Raw genomic sequence first — 20,426 nt, 5'->3', positions numbered from 1 at the left:
AATTGATATAAAAAATATTATTCTCAGAATTAAAAAAAAAATATTTTTTATAAAATATATATTATCATTAGAATTGTTTTTATTTATTTAAGCATTTTTGGTGACCAACCCTGCTGGACCCAGTAGATAATTCCATTTCGATGTGGTTCGCAATGGCTCAAAGCCTAACTCCTCTTTGGGTATACCATATTGTTGCAATTTCATTTCATATGTGGCCAATAGATCATCATGGGCCTTGGTCAGGCGTGCCAATTCATATCGTAATTCCTGTATCAGTTTATTCTTTTCATCGAGAACATTTTCCACCCGACGTTCCAGTTCCACCGGTGATTCAATATCCTTGCCCACCGACTTTACAACAGCAGCACAAGTATCCAAAGTCTCTTTAAGCATAATCTCCTGTTTCTCGCCCTCTCTCTCCATAATGGCTATCTTACGCTCCAGGAGAACATTTTTCAGGCCCGTCTTCTGTTGCAACTCAATGACGACATCTTCAAATTTCTCCTTCAGCTCCTCGCGTTCCTTAACAAGGGTATCGTTGCGTAGCAGTAAAGCTTCAGTTTCCCATGTTAAAGCCTTTAGTTGCTTCTCAACCTGGGCATTGCGGGCCTTAAGGCGACTCAACTGGGCCTTATCACGATCATAGAATTCTAATTTTCGTTTCATTACCACCAACTCCTGTTGAGCCTGTTCGAGAGGTTCTTTGAGTTTACGATTTTCCGAAGCCATATCATTAGCCAGACGATCACTTCTCTCCGCCTGTTTTCTCAACGTTTCCATTTGCTCTTTGAGAGAACTGATGAGGCCCAAGTTGTTTAAGGTTATGTCATTGTAATAGTTTTTCATATCATTAAAGGCCATATCGTGATTTTCAATTAATTTCTGAATTTGCAGATTTTTACGTTCCTCCACTTCGAACATTTGCATGCGATAGACTAATTCAATTTCATTTTTCAAATCTTGCATTTTCTCTTCGTGGAGGAGTGTTAAATCTTTGGTTTCCTTTTCGAATTTGGTGCGCAAATCTCTGGAAATGGAATTGAAAAAATTACATAGAAGGTCCTTGAGATCCATTATCCCCCACATTCTTACGTTATTTCCTCAATATGTTTCATTTTGAGTTCCTGCATCTGTAGCTCATGCATTTCCTGATCTTCTCGCCGTAACCGCTTCAATTCCCTGAGATCGCTCAGTAACTGCATTTCCTGTGTCTCATGATCTTCTTGAGCCATCTTCAGTTGGGTCATTGCCTCTGCTCTCACTTCACTGATTTTATTTTGATTTTCAAATTGTAAATGTTTCATCTGCTGCATGATTTGTTTGGCTTCAATATCGGCTGCCTGTTGCGACATTTCAACCTCATGATCCTTTTGCCTCAGTTCCGTGGTGGTATCTTCCAATTGGCCGCGTGTTATCTCCCAAAATGTTCGTATCTTATCACGTTCCATTTGAAAGAAATTACGTTCTTCGCGTTCTCGCTCCATTTCGGCTTTCAGCCGTAGGGCGAAGGCCTCTAATTGATCGCGACTCATGTTGGATGTATCAACGCCATCGATGAGGGCTACAATAAAAAAATAAGAAGAAAGGGTGTTAACATATCGATCAAGATTAAATATGGACTGTATTGAACCAGCATTCCAATCATAATAAATATTGGACCTACATTCAGGTTCCTATAGACAATTTTCCGAAAGATCAGTTAATTTCTGAATAGAACTTCCTCAAAGCACCACCATCTTAATGGGTCAGTTGTCCTTGTTGTTGGGGATTCCATTCTGATTATGATATGGACATTTTTTTAAGGCTTGGCTAATTTATCTTCATTTCCTACGTTTAATCTGCTTTTGTATGGGTTCCTGGTTGCATATGATCCAGAGACATCTTTTTATCAATATCTGTAGCTTTGAATGTTTTTAACACATGCCAGGTTGCAGAATAGATTTTATGCATCAAATATTTTAACCTTGGTTTTCCCGGATATATGTGAGATTTCCCATATCGTAAAATTTACAATTAATTTTTTGTTTAATTTTGAAATTTACAAAAGAAACCCGCAATATTGAATTCCAAAAATGTTAACCATCTAAATAAAACAATCAGTGCACCAATAATAATAATGGCCAGAAGGACCAAAAAACTCATATGGCCAATAATATCTATAGGCAATTAATTAAACATGTTTGGTCATGATGTTGTGGGTGTGTGGTATTAACATTACAAAAATGTGGGCGAGCAATAAAACGTAGCAATATTACCGAGCTACCTATACACCACACTAGCATACACACATTTTCCTTGGGATCAGTGTTGCCGAAACTGGGTTATGACTTTTTTTCTCAAAAATTATTTTTCTTTTTTATATCACATATACCAGAAATGGAAAAAAGTAAGAAATCGATGAACACTTGTCATTTTTATTCACAATTAAGTGCAGGAGTCTCATTTTAAATCGAATTAGTTTCCCCAGAACCAATAAGTGATGAAGGTATAGAGCGTTCGCCACCTAGCCAAGATGAGGTCAGATTATATCAATTAATCGGCTAAAGAATAATAAAGCAGCAGGTGTCGATGAGTTACCAGCCGAACTATTCAAGACTGATAGTTAGGAGCATATACCAGCATTCTGTGTCCCATGCACGAAAAGTGGAAAAGACGACATGTGTCTACTATCGAGAAATTATTCTACATCCCATCGCATATAATGTGCTTTACAGCGTGCTATGTGAACGACCGAAGCTACTTGTCAATGCCATTATTGGACCATACCAATGCGGCTGCAGACCTGGCAAATCCATCATTGTTCACTCTGCGCGAAATCCTGAAAAAGACCACGGAAAACACATCGATACAGTCGACCTATTCGTCGACTATAAAGCCACATTCGACCGCCCTATCCGTTCAGAGATGTTTAAAACCATGACTGTGTTCGGCATTCTTGCAAAATTAATACGGCTATGCAGGATAACTTTAACTGGCACAAGGTCAGTAGTTAAAGTCGGAAAGGGCCTTTCGGAGCCCTTTTATACCGAACGAGGATGACAGTTGTCGTGTGATCTCTTTAACATCCTGCTGGAAAAGGTCATACGAGAGCAAAGTTGAAAAGAATTGGCTCACTGTACACCAAACTACACATGTTACTGGCCTAGGACCAAGCAGATGGTATCAACACACAAGACGTCCAGTAAACTTGGACCAACTGTAGAACTTGAGAACTGTTGGCGAAAAGATGCTTCTATGGGCTAAGTAAGCAGTTTAGCCGCCAGAGCAAACTCTCACTCTACAAGACGCTGATACTGCCCATGCTGAACAACGAGTTATTCTCGGACATCGAGCTGCAGCGACTACGTTGGCTAGGTCATGTTGTGTAAATGGATGGAGATGCCCAAGGACAAAAGGCATATAAAAGCGAGCCAGCTGATGGCTCACGCAGAAGGGGAAGGTCACGATGGAAAGATCAAGTGGACGAGAACATTTCGAAATATGGTCATTCAGAATATGTTGGTCCCTGTAAATATTTAAATACTTATATACCCTTAAAGGTCAATCACTCTGTTTGAATATTCTGCCAACTTCTCCGGTCTATGTCTTTTTTAAATAAATCAACGCCATCGAATGAATTTTTTCTTTTAATTTTTCTTTTAATTTTTCTTTTAATTTTTTCTTTAAATTATGTGACCCGAAATATAAAAACATTCCCTTCATGTTGTAAAATTTCCTGATGCTCGGTTCAACAAACATAAATGAATGAAATGGAGCAACAACAAAAAACATTTTTATTTTATGAATTTTATACCTTAATAATTAAAAACCATTAAATTTCAAGTATTTTAAGTGAAATTATGGAATATTTTGCAAAAGACTTACTGGATGCTGTCTTCTTACTTTCCTTTGTATTTTTTGCAAAAGAGAATAAACAGCTTACTCTCTGGAATAGATTTAACTGAGTAAACGTTACTGGAAAAGTAACCAGACACAGCTAATATTGAACAATTGCATACAATTTATTTGGTATTGGCAACACTGCATGACAATTAAAGTTCAGTTTGATTGGAGTTTTCGTTTTGTTAAGTTGACAAGCATGTGCTCGCCGCGGTCGTGTTATGTTTTTCAGTTGTTCGGTTCATTATTATAAGAAAATTGTGTGTGATATATTTGCAGGAGTGTAATGTTAAATGTATTATATTTCAAGAATTTATTAACAAAAATATGCAAATCGTTATCAGTGTTCAATTATTTATCATGTGTTGTGTGTTTTTATCCATCCTTTAATGGCGTTGTTTCATTTGATATACATATATAAATATCTCTGTCGACGTCGTGTGATCTTTCTCTGCCTCTGCGGCGTATTGTGAACTGTCATAATTTTAAAGAGAGTGTTCTCATTATGGCGAATAATAACTGGTAAGTCTTTCTGAATATTTTTATTTCTAAATTTTACCATACATTTCATAAGAATATAGTAAATACCTATAATATATTTAATTTCGTGTATATCACAGTCGTCGTTTGTTCTTTCTCTCTCTCTTTCACAATTCTAAAAGTATGAGAGCATTTTATATCAGTGAATGTTGCCGAATGTGAGCATTTATGTTAAAATGTGAGCAAGTTTTGCTGCATATTTACGCTTGTTGTAAAAATTTTGGTAATTGTGAATTCCCTTTTCCCTTTAGTCTGGGAAGATATATATCGGGAAATAACAGTATATTTAAGTGATCTAATGAACGAAAATAATTAGTTTTGTCTGTTTTTTCATTTACTCTATGACAATATTTTTAACCCTTTGTGGCCCAATGTTGCCCACATGGACGACACATATCAAAAGAAAAATCTAAAAAATGCAAATGTTTGGTCAAGTAAAAGAAAAGGGCAAACATGTGTACAGTACCAGTTTGTATATACAGTCCAAATTATTTAAATCGCTTCGTATTCGAATTGAATTGTATCATCAAAATTATTTTTCATTCTTGTAAAAATTAACCTAAAGGGTAATTTCAGTGATTTTTTCGATGACGTTCCATTTACGTTTTTTGATATTGAACTTTTTTAATTTCACTGAAAATTAAAGTCCGATGGTAGTTGTGTTGGTTGGTTTGGTGTAGCCCCCATATAACGGTACGCCCCAATATTCGGTATGTAAGGAATTTGGGACACGTTGTTCAACCAAATTGGCTGTAATTTAGTATTTTGGGTTCTCATGCATGTCACATCTCCGTAACAAAAATTATGAATTTTGACCCACGTTTCCGGGTACCCCCAATATTCGGTATTTTGGGGATTTACGATGCTTTTTCAACCGTATTACCTGTAATTTTGTATTTTGAGTTCTCATTGTATAGCACATCTTGTTACTAAAAATTATTATTAGTGAACCAAGTTTCAGTGTAGCCCCCATATAACGGTACCCCACATATCCGTACTAAAAATTATTTCACTGCCCCAAATGATCAATATTAATCTCATTTTTTGTATAGCCCAATAAAACGCTAGGCCCCAGTTTAGGTAATCTTCTTTTTCTCACGTCTTCTTTGGGGTTCCATCATAACATAAGTCTTCCCCTAGTATTCCCGATTAATTTTACATATGGGCACTTCCGCAGTCACTCGCACTTTAAATGTTACTTTAAAAGTTGAATAAATCGAAAATAAATTATTTGTTTACAATTCTCCCTGGAATAACCCTGCTCATCAACACCATATAAAAAAAATTCTGGCAACCATAATACAAAAAAAAAAAAAAAAAATCAACGTTAAGTAGAAAACATTCTGAGAGATTAACAAAATGGCTTCAGACCAAATAGAAGCTGTGTGGACGAGGACAACACCCTACGAGTAATAATAGAACAATCTATGAAATGAAACACCCACTTAAGCTATTGTTCATCGATCAAAAAATATTTCTATACCATTAGACGAACTGTCATATGGGAAGCAATGCGCAAACAAGGACTATAATCCGAATAATAACAGCGATGTACGATGATGCCGAACTCTCAGATAGGGTGCTGAAATTTTCATAAATTTCATATATCGATCTACGGCATAGCCCCCACATAAGTAAATCCCCCGATTTTCGCTATCTAATGGTTCTTGAGCGCGTTTTCAACCAAATTGGTTGAAATTCGTTACATTGTGCTCTTATTAGGTTTGCAACTTAATTTCTACAATAAATAACATGAATATGGGTCCATTTTCGGTATTTTAAGGAGTTCTTTGGGGCGCTTTTCAATTGAAGTCGCTATAATTTGGTACTTTGAGTTCTTATTGGATAAAAAACCTCTCCAGCAAAAATTATAAATATAGGTCCACTTTTTCCGGTAGTCCCCATATAACTGTTCCTTTAAACATTTCATAGTTATGACGGTTATGAACCCAATATTTAATTGAATTCGCCGTAATTTGATATTTTGTAGTTGTATTTGGTAACAAATCTCCCTCTCAAAATTTTTTTACATAGGGATAGTACCTATATAACCCCATTTTATTATAAACTTATTTTTTCTACGTTTTGGGGAATTTTAAATCTCCATCGTTAATTTTCAATGTAAATCTCCATCTCTTACAGAATAGCCATTCATTCCGTCAGTTGGGCTATTTTACGCAAAGCCGTTCAAAACTGCTACTTCCGAGAAAATAAATAAATCCAAATCTTCCAAAAATATTGTATTAAATCCATATTTGATTACCGTTAATTGCAACTACCCATTCTATTTGAAATATTTTTAAATTGTAATTATTTTCTAATGTACAGCTGAGGGCACATTACTATTTGGTGTATTAGTTTTTACCATAACTGATCATTGGTCGATAAAACAAACCTCCAAAAATGGCAATATACTTAACTAGGCCAAATTACAACAAATTGTAATAACATATGTGGACACAAGACATTAACAAAACATTGTTGCAACAACAACAACAATACACCATATTTAATGAAATAGTAGTTTGGTTCTGCACCAGCCCGAAAAAAATACAGCAACAAACATAATTGGTAAAATAAAAATTTTAATTGCCTGAACGAGAGAGAGAAAAAAAATAAAAACAGCACAGTAACAATTTCAAAATTAGTGGGTGAGTTCACCAGCTGCCCCTTCTGCTCTGTCCCCGCTTTTTTTCTTAACTATGGGAATTTACTAAATGGACTCATGTGGTTTCATAAATGGCCCAGTTGTCTTCTGTCCTCTGGGTTCCGCTATGCCTCATCCTATTTATCCAACAAACTTTTACGACAACAAAGATAACCGAGCGAAGTGCAAAAGCGTTTCTATTATGTGGCCGTTAAACGTTGCAAAACGGAAACGGGGAAATTTCTACTACCACTACTATATGACACATGTATTTTTTCGTACCATCGTACAATACATACATATGTAAAGGAATATAAAATGTCAATGTTGAATGTTAATTGTTGTACAACTGTCGAACATTGTGTGACCATTTGAAAGTATATACATATGTAGATAACAGTGGTACATATTGCTAAAAATTATCAGAAGTATTGCATAATATAGTAGTGTTATAAAAAAGTATGTGTAAATCGGAAGAAGTGGCCCGACATTCCCTGTATTCGAACTTGATTTAAATTTGGAAGAAATGGAGCCACCTGGCGCCATACAAGAATTAAAGATGAGGCACCATCATTATATATTGAAAATTTTCTGCCAAAAAAAAATATATATATATATATATATTACTCCACCATTAATCAGGCGGAATATTCAAGTGGCCCTATATACTTTTATTGCAAAAAATTGTCACTTCGGTTTAAAAATGTAGCTACGGCTATCAAAATATGCCTTTTATAGTCCTTAAAAAATATTGTTTAATAAATACACGCGGGTGGCGTAGGGGATGATAGATACCAAGCAACGGCTCTGATTGGCTTTAACATGGCGAAGTCCTGGCTTATCTTGGTCCCTCTTTCATGTGAACACTGACCTCCCCGCGGTGCCACTTGGGGAGCTCTTTTCATTGCCCGATGAAATAGTGAGCTAATATGTTCCGTGAGTTACGTAATGCGATGGAGAATTATCGGGAGAAAAGGAGAGAGGAGAAACGACTTTTCAGAAAAAAGAAGAAAGAACAAGAAAAACGTGATCGTGAGCAAATCGAGATGTCCAAGAGTCAGAATGAAGTCCGGATATTTTACCAACGAGTAAAACAACAAACCGAAGGTTTTGGTGCAGGCACATCCTCCTGTAGAGATGAAGAAGGAAACCTGGTGACAGATACAGACACCGTGTTGAGGATCTGGAAGGAGCATTTTTAAAGCTTTTGGTATCAAATAGTGGCGGTGAAGAAGGTACCCCAGAACCAAGAAGAGATGATGGTATAGAGTGTATACCAGCTAGCCAAGATGAGGCCATAAAAGCAATTAATCGGGTCAAGAACAATAAAGCAGTAGGAGCTTATGGGTAACCAGCCGAACTATTCAAGGCTGGTGATCAGATGCCGGTCAGGAGCATGCACCAGCTGATTAGTACACTTTGGCTAAAGGAATGCATGCCCAATGATTGGAACCTCAGCATCCTGTGTCCCGTGCATAAAAAAGGAGACAAGACGCATTTGACAGCCCTATCCGTTCAGATGTGTTTAAAGGCATGTCTGCGTTCGGTGTTCCTGTAAAATTAATACGGCTATGCAGGATAACTTTAACTGCCACAAGATCAGCTGTTAATGTCGGAAAGGACCTCTCGGAGCCCTTCAATACCGAAAGAGGATTTAGACAAGGTGACAGTTTGTCGTGTGACATATTTAACATCATGCTGGAAAAGGGCATACGAGATGCAAAGGTGAACAGAAATCGCCTTCTATACACCAAACTGCGCAAAAGACCGACTCGCCTGGATGTCGTTTTTAAGCTCGGCTTATGGAACGAAAGTTCTGTCACAAGCCAGCTAAGTAAGGGGGTTTTCGAATGTGGGCAACTAATAGTGCAATTATAACCAATAAATCGTTTTAAGTTAACTTTTCCTCCGAATATATTTTTGTAAATACGTCCTAATAATCCCCATGTAAAATGAAAAAAATCTCTATAGCCTGATAACAATAACATTCAAATGGACAACATTATTTTCTGAAACAAATAGAAATAGAAAAGATTTTTTGTTGTTCTCATCGCTCGTTTTTTGCTACACTTTCCGTTTCTGTTGGCTTTTTGGGGCTGTCGAAACTATTTTCTTCTGCTGCCATTGTAGCATTTGTTAGCTAGTAATGTCACAATGAAACAATTATGCACTTTTTGGCAGCTGAGAATTTGAAATGATTTTTTTTTCGAACAGATTTAACAGGCAATGGCTTTAAAATTAAAAAAAAATCAAATTCATATATTCAAATGAAATTTACTTACTTGGCTTGGCCTTGCCCTTTTTTCCTTTCTTCGGTTTGGGAGGCTGAAAATAATATGTAAGACAAATAATTAGAAATATCATATTACGAAATAAAATTAAGTTAGTATCCTATGCAGGCATTTGATTATAAAATGTTGATAAATAAAATTTCTTTACATAATTGTGCTTGTTTAATGTCCTCCAAAAAAGGAAAAACAAATATTTGCTTCACTTCTTTTTTGGCATTGTATTTAGTCCAACATGCCTGCAACTGAAATTTCAAGGCTTCCGTTAACAAACAAAAAACCATCATTGCAAAATGTTATCGTGTTTGATCGTTCCTTTTTTCCCAGCTGTCTTGTTTATTAAATGCAATACAATTTCTGTCGGATTAAAGCGCAAGTACAAATGCGAGTATATAAAATCAGGACATATATTTATATTTGAAGTTTATTTTTGTGAGGAAGCTGACTGTTCTGCTTTTGTCAAGGTCTTCTGTCAATTTGATGGCGTCCAAACAAAAAAATTTTATCTCGTTTTCATGGTACAAAACATTTAATGTAAATGTAAGTAAGTGATACTGGAAAATTTTTATATTTTAAAAATCCTTCGTTCTTTTAGTCCATGAAAAATATTTAAAACAAATCGAAAATTCCTATAGTCTTTGAAAAAAATAATTTTAAAAATCGAAAATTCCTATAGTCCTTGAAGAATATCTTTTAAAAATCCACGCTTCCTTCAGTACTTGAAAAAAATCCACGCTTCCTTTAGTCATTGAAAAATATTTCCTAATATGTCTACTCTTCCTTTAGTCCTTGACAAAATATTCTTTAAAAATCCACGCCTTGTATTGGTCGTTAAAAAAATATTCTTTAAAAATCCACGCCTTGTATTGGTCGTTGAAAAAATATTCTTTAAAAAAATCCACGCCTTGTATTGGTCGTTGAAAAAATATTCTTTAAAAAATCCACGCCTTGTATTGGTCGTTGAAAAAATATTCTTTAAAAAATCCACGCCTTGTATTGGTCGTTAAAAAAATATTCTTTAAAAATCCACGCCTTGTATTGGTCGTTGAAAAAATATTCTTTAAAAAATCCACGCCTTGTATTGGTCGTTGAAAAAATATTCTTTAAAAATCCACGCCTTGTATTGGTCGTTGAAAAAATATTTTTTTTTTAAAATCCACGCCTTGTATTTTTCGTTGAAAAAATATTCTTTAAAAAATCCACGCCTTGTATTGGTCGTTGAAAAAATATTCTTTAAAAAATCCACGCCTTGTATTGGTCGTTGAAAAAATATTCTTTAAAAAATCCACGCCTTGTATTGGTCGTTGAAAAAATATTCTTTAAAAAATCCACGCCTTGTATTGGTCGTTGAAAAAATATTCTTTAAAAAATCCACGCCTTGTATTGGTCGTTGAAAAAATATTCTTTAAAAAATCCACGCCTTGTATTGGTCGTTGAAAAAATATTCTTTAAAAAATCCACGCCTTGTATTGGTCGTTGAAAAAATATTCTTTAAAAAATCCACGCCTTGTATTGGTCGTTGAAAAAATATTCTTTAAAAAATCCACGCCTTGTATTGGTCGTTGAAAAAATATTCTTTAAAAAATCCACGCCTTGTATTGGTCGTTGAAAAAATATTCTTTAAAAAATCCACGCCTTGTATTGGTCGTTGAAAAAATATTCTTTAAAAAATCCACGCCTTGTATTGGTCGTTGAAAAAATATTCTTTAAAAAATCCACGCCTTGTATTGGTCGTTGAAAAAATATTCTTTAAAAAATCCACGCCTTGTATTGGTCGTTGAAAAAATATTCTTTAAAAAATCCACGCCTTGTATTGGTCGTTGAAAAAATATTCTTTAAAAAATCCACGCCTTGTATTGGTCGTTGAAAAAATATTCTTTAAAAAATCCACGCCTTGTATTGGTCGTTGAAAAAATATTCTTTAATAAATCCAAGCCTCAGTATTGGCCCTGGAAAAATATTCTTTAATAAATCCACGCCTTGTATTGGTCGTTGAAAAAATATTCTTTAAAAAATCCACGCCTTGTATTGGTCGTTGAAAAAATATTCTTTAAAAAATCCACGCCTTGTATTGGTCGTTGAAAAAATATTCTTTAAAAAATCCACGCCTTCTATTGGTCGTTGAAAAAATGTTCTTTAAAAAATCCACGCCTTGAATGGATAGTCCTTGAAAAAATATTCTTTAAAAAATCCACGCCTTGAATGGATGGTCCATGAAAAAATATTCTTTAAAAAATCCACGCCTTGAATGGATGGTCCATGAAAAAATACTCTTTAAAAAATCCACGCCTTGAATGGATGGTCCTTGAAAAAATATTCTTTAAGAAATCCACGCCTTGAATGGATGGTCCTTGAAAAAATATTCACTAAAAAATCCACGCCTTATGGAAGCCTTGAAAAAATATTCACTAAAAAATCCACGCCTTATGGAAGCCTTGAAAAAATATTCACTAAAAAATCCACGCCTTATGATAGCCTTGAAAAAATATTCTTTAAAAAATCCACGCCTTGTATTGGTCCTTGAAAAAATATTCTTTACAAATTTAAGCTTTGTATTGGTCCTTGAAATACTCTTTACAGTTTCGATTTTTTTAAATTAAACTCTTTTTTAGTCCTTGGAAAATGTCCTTAATAAATTCCACGCTTCTATTTATGTTTAAATTTTCTTATTTGAACATTTGTTTGGCAATTTCCTTTGGTTAGAATCCTTACTTGACTTGATCCGAATAATGCAACGCATTTTTCTTTTAAACAAATATGGATGATGACGCGGCTTTGAAAACAATTCCTTTGCAACAGATGTTGGTTTATTTCATATTTTATGACGGCAAATTATTCAAAATAAACGAAGGAATAACAACAACTACTCACCGCTTCCATGCAGAGAGTCCTGCAGTCAGATTGTAAAAATAAAACGCCAAAAATAAACGGATGGCATTAACACACAGTCACAAGTACACTCACACACACAGATGCAAACATCAGGAAATGAGCGGACATAAGTGAAAAAGTGTTTTATTAAATAAACAGTGGAATCCGGATATATGTAATTCGGAATAATGTATACAGTCTGATCATACGAATATTTACATCGCCAACAGTAAAGAACTTAAAGAAAGTCGAAAATTAGTGGCCTTGCTGTTATGACCTCTCAATTTTGTTATCCTGCCCTTACTGTAGAAATTCCTTTTGGCCTCAATAATTAAACAGATCCATTTAAATAAAACTGTCATATCGTTTTTGGCGCCAAAATCAGATTTTATGTGAGAACGAAAAAAAAAAACGAACACCGGGTTATTTTTTTATTCTGTCCATCATCGCTGTTTATTTAATAGCAACAACATTTTAAAGGCCATCAAATGAATAAAAAAACGTTGTGTGTTTTTTATATTTGTCATAAATATTAAATACAACAGATTTAATATGACTACATTTGTCCTGCACTACCATATCGCGGACATTTTTTTCCGTATGGTAGTTTTGAGGGAAGTCAAATGCATGTAGAGTGTGGACCCATCACCGCCGCCAGCCATATTGATGCAGGGCAACAGCAGCTTATGTCATGTGAAAAATTACATTCAAAAGGCAAAGAAGGATTAAAACCCCAAATTGTTTGTGGGTTGTGTGTGTGTTATTCCCGGGCAAATGGAAAAATATTTTGTGGGAAAATATTTTTACAATGTTGTTCTACTCAATGACAAGTTTCTTTTTTTCGAACTTCAACTTGTTGGACATACTTTAAAGTTACGTTGAATGACTAATGTGGGCCGAAAATAATGTTTTTTTAGGGATACAAAGAATATTCTGTCAAGGACCATTACAAGCGTTACCATTACGAGCGTTTCTTAAACAATAGTTGTTCAAGGACTATAAAACTAGCTATATTTTTTCTAGGACTATATGAGGCTTGGATTTTTTAAAGAATATTTTTTCAAGGACAATATTAGGCGTGGTTTTCTTAAAGGATATATTTCAAGGACTATATGTGGCGTGGATTCTTAAAGGATATATTTCAAGGACTATATGTGGCGTGGATTCTCAAAGGAATATCTTTTTTAAGGACTATATGAGGCGTGGATTTCTTAAAGAATATTTTTTTCAAGGACTATATGAGGCGTGGATTTCTTAAAGAATATTTTTTTCAAGGACTATATGAGACGTGGATTTTCAAGGACGATATGAGGCGTGGATTTTCAAGGACTATATGAGGCGTGGATTTTCAAAGGAATATTTTTTCAAGGACTATATGAGGCGTGGATTTTCAAAGGAATATTTTTTCAAGGACTATATGAGGCGTGGATTTTCAAAGGAATATTTTTTCAAGGACTATATGAGGCGTGGATTTTCAAAGGAATATTTTTTCAAGGACTATATTTTCAAAGGAATATTTTTTTTTCAGGCGTGGATTTTCAAAGGAATATTTTTTCAAGGACTATATGAGGCGTGGATTTTCAAAGGAATATTTTTTCAAGGACTATATGAGGCGTGGATTTTCAAAGGAATATTTTTTCAAGGACTATATGAGGCGTGGATTTTCAAAGGAATATTTTTTCAAGGACTATATGAGGCGTGGATTTTCAAAGGAATATTTTTTCAAGGACTATATGAGGCGTGGATTTTCAAAGGAATATTTTTTCAAGGACTATATGAGGCGTGGATTTTCAAAGGAATATTTTTTCAAGGACTATATGAGGCGTGGATTTTCAAAGGAATATTTTTTCAAGGACTATATGAGTGGAGCCTTTAAAAATTTATTTAAGAAATCTACGCCTTAATTTAAAAATTTTTTAAGGAAATCTATATGGAGCCTTTGGATTTTCAAAGGAATATTTTTTCAAGGACTATATGAGTGGAGCCTTTAAAAATTGATTTAAGAAATCTACGCCTTAGTGGAGCCTTTAAAAATTGATTTAAGAAATCTACGCCTTAGTGGAGCCTTTAAAAATTGATTTAAGAAATCTACGCCTTAGTGGAGCCTTTAAAAATTGATTTAAGAAATCTACGCCTTAGTGGAGCCTTTAAAAATTGATTTAAGAAATCTACGCCTTAGTGGAGCCTTTAAAAATTGATTTAAGAAATCTACGCCTTAGTGGAGCCTTTAAAAATTGACTTAAGAAATCTACGCCTTAGTGGAGCCTTTAAAAATTTATTTAAGAAATCTACGCCTTAGTGGAGCCTTTAAAAATTTATTTAAGAAATCTACGCCTTAGTGGAGCCTTTAAAAATTTATTTAAGAAATCTACGCCTTAGTGGAGCCTTTAAAAATTTATTTAAGAAATCTACGCCTTAGTGGAGCCTTTAAAAATTTATTTAAGAAATCTACGCCTTAGTAGTGCCTTTAAAAATTATTAAAAAATCTACGTCTGAAAAAATATTAAAAAATATTTAAAAAATCTTCTTAGGGCCTTGAAAGTAATATAATATTTAAAAAATCTACGCCTTAGTAGGGCCTTGAAAATAATATAATATTTAAAATCTACGCCTTAGTAGGGCCTTGAAAATAATATAATATTTAAAAAACCTACGCCTTGGTAGTTCATAGAAAAAATATTTATTTATATTTTTCAATTTTTAATAAAAATCATATAACCTTTCCGGACCGTTACGAGGCCCGGGTAGCTCAGTCGGTAGAGCATTGGACTTTTAATCCAAGGGTCCAGGGTTCAAGTCCCTGCTCGGGCGAAGTTTTTTTTTGAATATTTATTTCAAATAGTAGCTACCAATTATGAATTTTAATTTTATTACACAAAATTTCCATTTTTGTTGCTTCATGGGCAAATACGGTACATTTTACTAATTTTATTTTGATATATTTTTAATTTTAATTAGTAGCAAACAATGAATTTATTTTGCTGTTTAATAAAAAATATAAAAAAAAGCTTTTTTGCATCGGCCGGGAATCGAACCCGGGCCGCCCGCGTGGCAGGCGAGCATTCTACCACTGAACCACCGATGCTTCATACTATCGGCTCAACAACATTTCCATACAATGTACAAATGAAGAAGATACATTTCGATTGTTTCGAATTTCACCACACTGTTACTCATCCACACGTCTATTGTTGTTTGGCGTAAGGCAACAACAACTTAACAACCAGACTGATCGAAAGCTCCGCTGGGTATTCGCCATTTGTTAGGCATGTGTACATCCACACGAAGTAAATTGAAAAGAATCAACTTATGCGTCATACTTTTAATAATAATCTGATCAGTTTATTGTTAAGATTTTATAAAAATAAAAAATTTAACGGATTATATTTTTTTAATGCGGACTTTAAAAAATTAAAAAAAAAATGATTCTGAAAAACTTTAATTCAAATTATAATGCAATGCCCACTGACTTCCATTAGGCACAATTTCGGACAAAATCCTCAATGTATCTTCATGGTCGTCAAGCAGATTGGCAGTATTGCCAATCTGAAACTTTGCACCTTTTTCGATCTGAAATACACGGCTAGGGAGATTTGATTTAACATAAGCCTTACATCCACTCAAAATTAGTTAGAATTAATGTCAAATATGTTTTTCATGTATATATCCATACAGAATAATGTCCGAAAAAAAGCGATGACCTCTGTTGGAAATATTTTGCTGGTGTTTTATACTTTCAAAACCCTAAATTCTTACTTATAGCCATATCGCTTAAAACTTGAGGCTAGAACAGATAATGGGACATAAAAATGTTCTCTGAAGAACTTGTTTACACACTCAGAAACCGAAAATCAAATACCAATCATTTCGTTAGAAATAGGGCGAGACAATTATATATCGGTCATGCCCAAAAACTAGTTGATTATATTTCAGTTATTTCAGAATATGAAATTAAAAAAGGGCAATAGATTTTTTCAAAAAAAAAAAAAAAAAAATAAATAATAATTTCAAAAAAAAAAAAAAATAATAATAATAATAATAATAAATAAAAATAAAAACCAGTGAGCGGAGGAGTATAGTCGGACGGGGCCGACTATACGATACCCTACACAACTACCACGGAACCCAAATTTTCTGCGGATTAATATTCCGAGCCTGGGCAATATTTCGTGATATTTGCACCCTCTTGCCCGATTAGAGGTAAACAAACTCTTCCTCACACTGACATATTTTCCGAATATTACGAGTATTCAGTACAGCTATTGTCCAGATTCTCTTCACCGTGGGTTGTGTTGTGATGTTCGGCTTTCATTTGTGGTCTATAGATCGACTCGAATATAACACAAACAATTAAGTTTTCGGTCCACTTCATTCCAAAATTATTATCTGATCATCATCAAAAATTATAGGAACATTGGAACATTTCAAAGCGATCAGCGCTATAGTTCCGCTCTCTAGAGTGATAATGGGTTACTAAATAATATACGAATACGGAGATACCTGCAAATATTTAGGTGTAACTCCCACATCCGAGCACATACAACAATACAATTTGTATTAATTTAAAGGTCAACCACTCCTCTTGGATATAATATAAACTTCTCGGGTCTATGTCCTATAGGAGAAAATATATACGCCATAGAATCCAAATTTTGTCATTTTTCACGCAAAAGTCAGGGTCCATTTGACCCGCTAAATATTGACCTATCTTTATGAAAACATTCTTCTTTGGCCTGATCCCCTTCTCCATGGAAAATTTCACGATGTTCGGGCCATTATTGCGGCCTCTGGAGCGACCAGAAAAACCGACAAAAATTTAGTATTTGGTCCATTTCATCTCCTAAATATTAACCGATCTTTTCCAAAAACAATAGGGGTCTTCATTGGCCAGAACCCATCGTACATGCAAAATTTCATGAAGATTGGTCCATAACTTTGGCCTGTGTATCGTGTTTACAAATTATAATGGACAGACGGAGTGACGAACGGACACACATGTCTAGATCGACTCAGCTATTCGAGATATGACGATCGGTATACTTAGAGGTGGGTCTAGGACCAATATTTCGCGGCGTTACAATCTTTTGGGGCTGCATAAAGCTATAATACCCTGACAACATAGTTGTGTAGGGTATAAATGAAAATAAAAATCTTCATGGTATGTATATTTAAGGCGTTGATTATTAAAAAAAAGATATTTTTTTCAAGGTCCAACTATAGACTCCTTAAAAATATGTTTCAAGGTCAACTATAGGCGTGGATTTCTTCAAAATATTTTTCAAGGAGTAGATTTCTCAATTTTTTTTGTAATGCGTAAATTTCTAAAAAAATTTTTTTAAGGCGTAGATTTTCTAAAAATATTTTTTCAAGGCCTAGATTTTCTAAAAATATTTTTTCAAGGCCTAGATTTTCTTAAAAATATTTTGTCAAGGCCTAGATTTTCTTAATAATGTTTTTTTAAGGCGTAGATTTTCTAAAAATATTTTTTCAAGGCCTAGATTTTCTAAAAATATTTTTGCAAGGCCTAGATTTTCTTAAAAATATTTGTTCAAGGACATTGGAGACATGGATTTTTGAAAAAAATGTCAAGGCCTTTGGAAGCTTGGATTTCTGAAAAAATATTTTTGCAAGGCCATTGGAGGTTTCAATTAAAAAATTTCAGGCCTATTAAATGCATAGAAATTCAAGGCCATTGGATGAATGAATTTATTAAAAATATTTTTTCAAGGCCGTTGTAGGCATGTTTATACCCTTCACCACACTTTGGTACAGGGTATTATGTCTTTGAGCATATGTTTGTAACAGTAAAAAGGAATCGAGATAGACCCATGGTTCTTTTTGAGAATATACATAGACTCACTTTCTGAGTCAATGTTTGCATGTATGTATTTTAAAAATCATAAAAATTTCCTAAAGACCTATTTGAGATTTGGATTTTTTTAAATATATTTTAAAAGGGTTATTGGAAGTGTAGAGTTAAAAAACTATGTATTTTAAAAGGCGTATTCGAGTCGTGTATTTATTAAAAATATAATTAAAAAAGCCTATTGGAGGCGAGGATAAAAAATTTAAAGATCTATTGGATGCGTGGATTTTTAAAAATATTTGTTTTTAGTATTTTTTCAATGCCTATTAGAGTTATGAATTCTATAAAACATTCTAATGGTTTTTTTTTAACTTGCTCACGATGTGATATGTTTTTTAATAAAATATAGTTAATAGTTAATAGTTAATTTTACATAACCACAGACTGATAGGCCTTCTTTAAAAATCCAACCTCTTATATGACTCGATTAAAGGTTCTGCCTTTATATGACTCAATTAACAATTCACGCTCTGATAATGTTTTAAAATCTCTCCCACCCCTCGAACAATGTTTTTTATTACAACCCTCTGCGACCTTCGCTGAAAAATTATTTTCCAAACGGTTAACAATTAAATTCTACCCCTCCGATAAGTAATTGGTCATAACAAAAGACAAAGTGACAATACTTTGTTTACACCAGCCAATGGGCATGGGATTTTACACTACCTACATACAAACATATATATCTACGTAATGCATTCATTCTCTCCTCCTTGGTTTCAATATGAGGATTCAACTTTGTGATGAACTTGTGCAGAATAAAATAAAAAAGACTTCGAAAAACGAGTTAATCATTTATGGTCATCATCTTTATCATCGTCGTCATCATCAACATCATCGTAGTCAATGTTCGTTTACTACTCCAGCTATTATCTCTTTGGCTGTTTGCTCTGAACCCAATTTTTGAGGGTCCATTGCATGGAGTTTTGTGTCTTCTTCATTCGTTTTTTTATTTTCTTATATCCGGATAAACATTTTTAAACAAATTGCCTGTTTGCTTAAAGCGCATTAATCTTTTTGTCACTCACCATTTTTGTTGTTTGTTCTGCTGATTTCCTGCTCTTCCTCCCCTCTCTCTTCCAACTGTTAACTTGAATGACTCTTGGTCAAGTTTATTTTGATTTCGTTGAAAGTACTTCTTTACAGATCACAGCCTTTGTTGGTCAGCGGGATGGTTGGTGGGTTGGTTGGCTGGCTTGTTGTATTCCAAAAGGATATGTCTGATCTGTGCTGCAAGTCGTTTAAAAGGGATTTGTTTGGTAAATTGGTGTGAATATCTCCTTTTGTGTGTGTCGGATTTAACAATCGGCCAATTTTCCCTTCAATTTGTTAATGTATAACGTATTATCGAGAACGGCAAACGGGATATGGCAATTGTTATTTTCACAATGCTTTTAAGAATGTAATGTTAATAAATTGTAAAAATACAACAAAATGAAAAAAGTAAAATAAGAAATTTTATGTAGTGGTCTGACGTATTAGTTGGCTGGGTATGTTTGTTTTCCTTTTTTCATTTATTAACCGGTGTTTGATGTTTGATTATATGGTTGCCATGTAACAGCGACTAAATATTATTTGTTATTAATTATTTTGTTTAGTTTGGCGGTTGCCAGGTGAACAAATTTGTTGATGATAGGTGGCATAAACAAACATTATAGAAATATTTATTTTTATATAAGTTTTATTTTTTTAACAAAATGGACCGGAAAAGTATGAACACCAGGGTCAAAGTTACTATTTATGACGTAATTATTATTTATATGCTGCCCTATAATATATAGAATCGTAATATGCCGTGTATAAAATCTATGGGCAGATGGTGCTATTTAAATGACCAATTGTCTGGACTATGATAGTACATTGTTAGGATGTGTTTTATCCTTTTATAAAACGAAGACCAGTAGTGTTGGCGGGTTATTTGAGATGTCATTTGTATTTTGTTTTTGCAAAATAGTCAGGCTTAATCCCAGTTTGTTTTTTTTTATAAAAAAACAACTATTTATTAGTGGAAGAAGTATGGCATTGTCCACCAAGGGGTAATGCAGGGAAGCCTATGGTGAGGATCAGTGGCGACATCCGAAAGTATAGTCTTCATCCCTGCCTTACTCCATGGTGGACAATTCCATACATTTTATACCCTCCACCATAGTATGGGGGGTATATTAGTTTTGATTTTCCGTTTGTATCATATCAAAATAATCATTTCCGACCCTATAAAGTATAGTTTTGATCAGCGTAAAATTCTATGACGACCTGTGTCTGTGTAATCACTCTAGCGTCAACAAATCGCGAATTAAGTTAGATCGTCAAAATTTTGCATAGAGTCGTCTTTTGT

The 20,426-nt window shown here is 34.1% G+C and overlaps 1 protein-coding gene and 2 non-coding genes across 3 annotated transcripts; 1 reads left to right on the top strand and 2 right to left on the bottom strand.

The window, feature by feature from the left end:
• Positions 1-87: 87 nt before the first annotated feature.
• Positions 88-9,392, bottom strand: LOC133323347 (dynein regulatory complex subunit 4). The gene is made up of 3 exons (XM_061532286.1): positions 9,349-9,392; positions 1,093-1,561; positions 88-1,027 (listed from the first exon to the last, which is right to left on the bottom strand). The coding sequence occupies exons 2-3, from the start codon at positions 1,530-1,532 to the stop codon at positions 88-90; spliced, it is 1,380 nt and encodes a 459-aa protein (XP_061388270.1). The 5' UTR covers positions 1,533-1,561; positions 9,349-9,392.
• A 5,571-nt stretch (positions 9,393-14,963) lies between these two features.
• Trnak-uuu (transfer RNA lysine (anticodon UUU)) lies at positions 14,964-15,036 on the top strand. The gene has a single exon. It is a non-coding gene; the product is annotated as a tRNA-Lys (tRNA).
• Positions 15,037-15,239: 203 nt separating this feature from the next.
• Trnag-gcc (transfer RNA glycine (anticodon GCC)) lies at positions 15,240-15,310 on the bottom strand. The gene has a single exon. It is a non-coding gene; the product is annotated as a tRNA-Gly (tRNA).
• Between the last annotated feature and the right edge of the window lie 5,116 nt (positions 15,311-20,426).

Source organism: Musca vetustissima, unplaced genomic scaffold, assembly GCF_032173495.1.
Source record: "Musca vetustissima isolate MV318-11 ecotype Yass unplaced genomic scaffold, APGP_CSIRO_Mvet_v1 utg13423, whole genome shotgun sequence".
Taxonomy (NCBI): domain Eukaryota; kingdom Metazoa; phylum Arthropoda; class Insecta; order Diptera; family Muscidae; genus Musca; species Musca vetustissima.
This window is presented reverse-complemented; position numbering and strand designations above follow the sequence as displayed.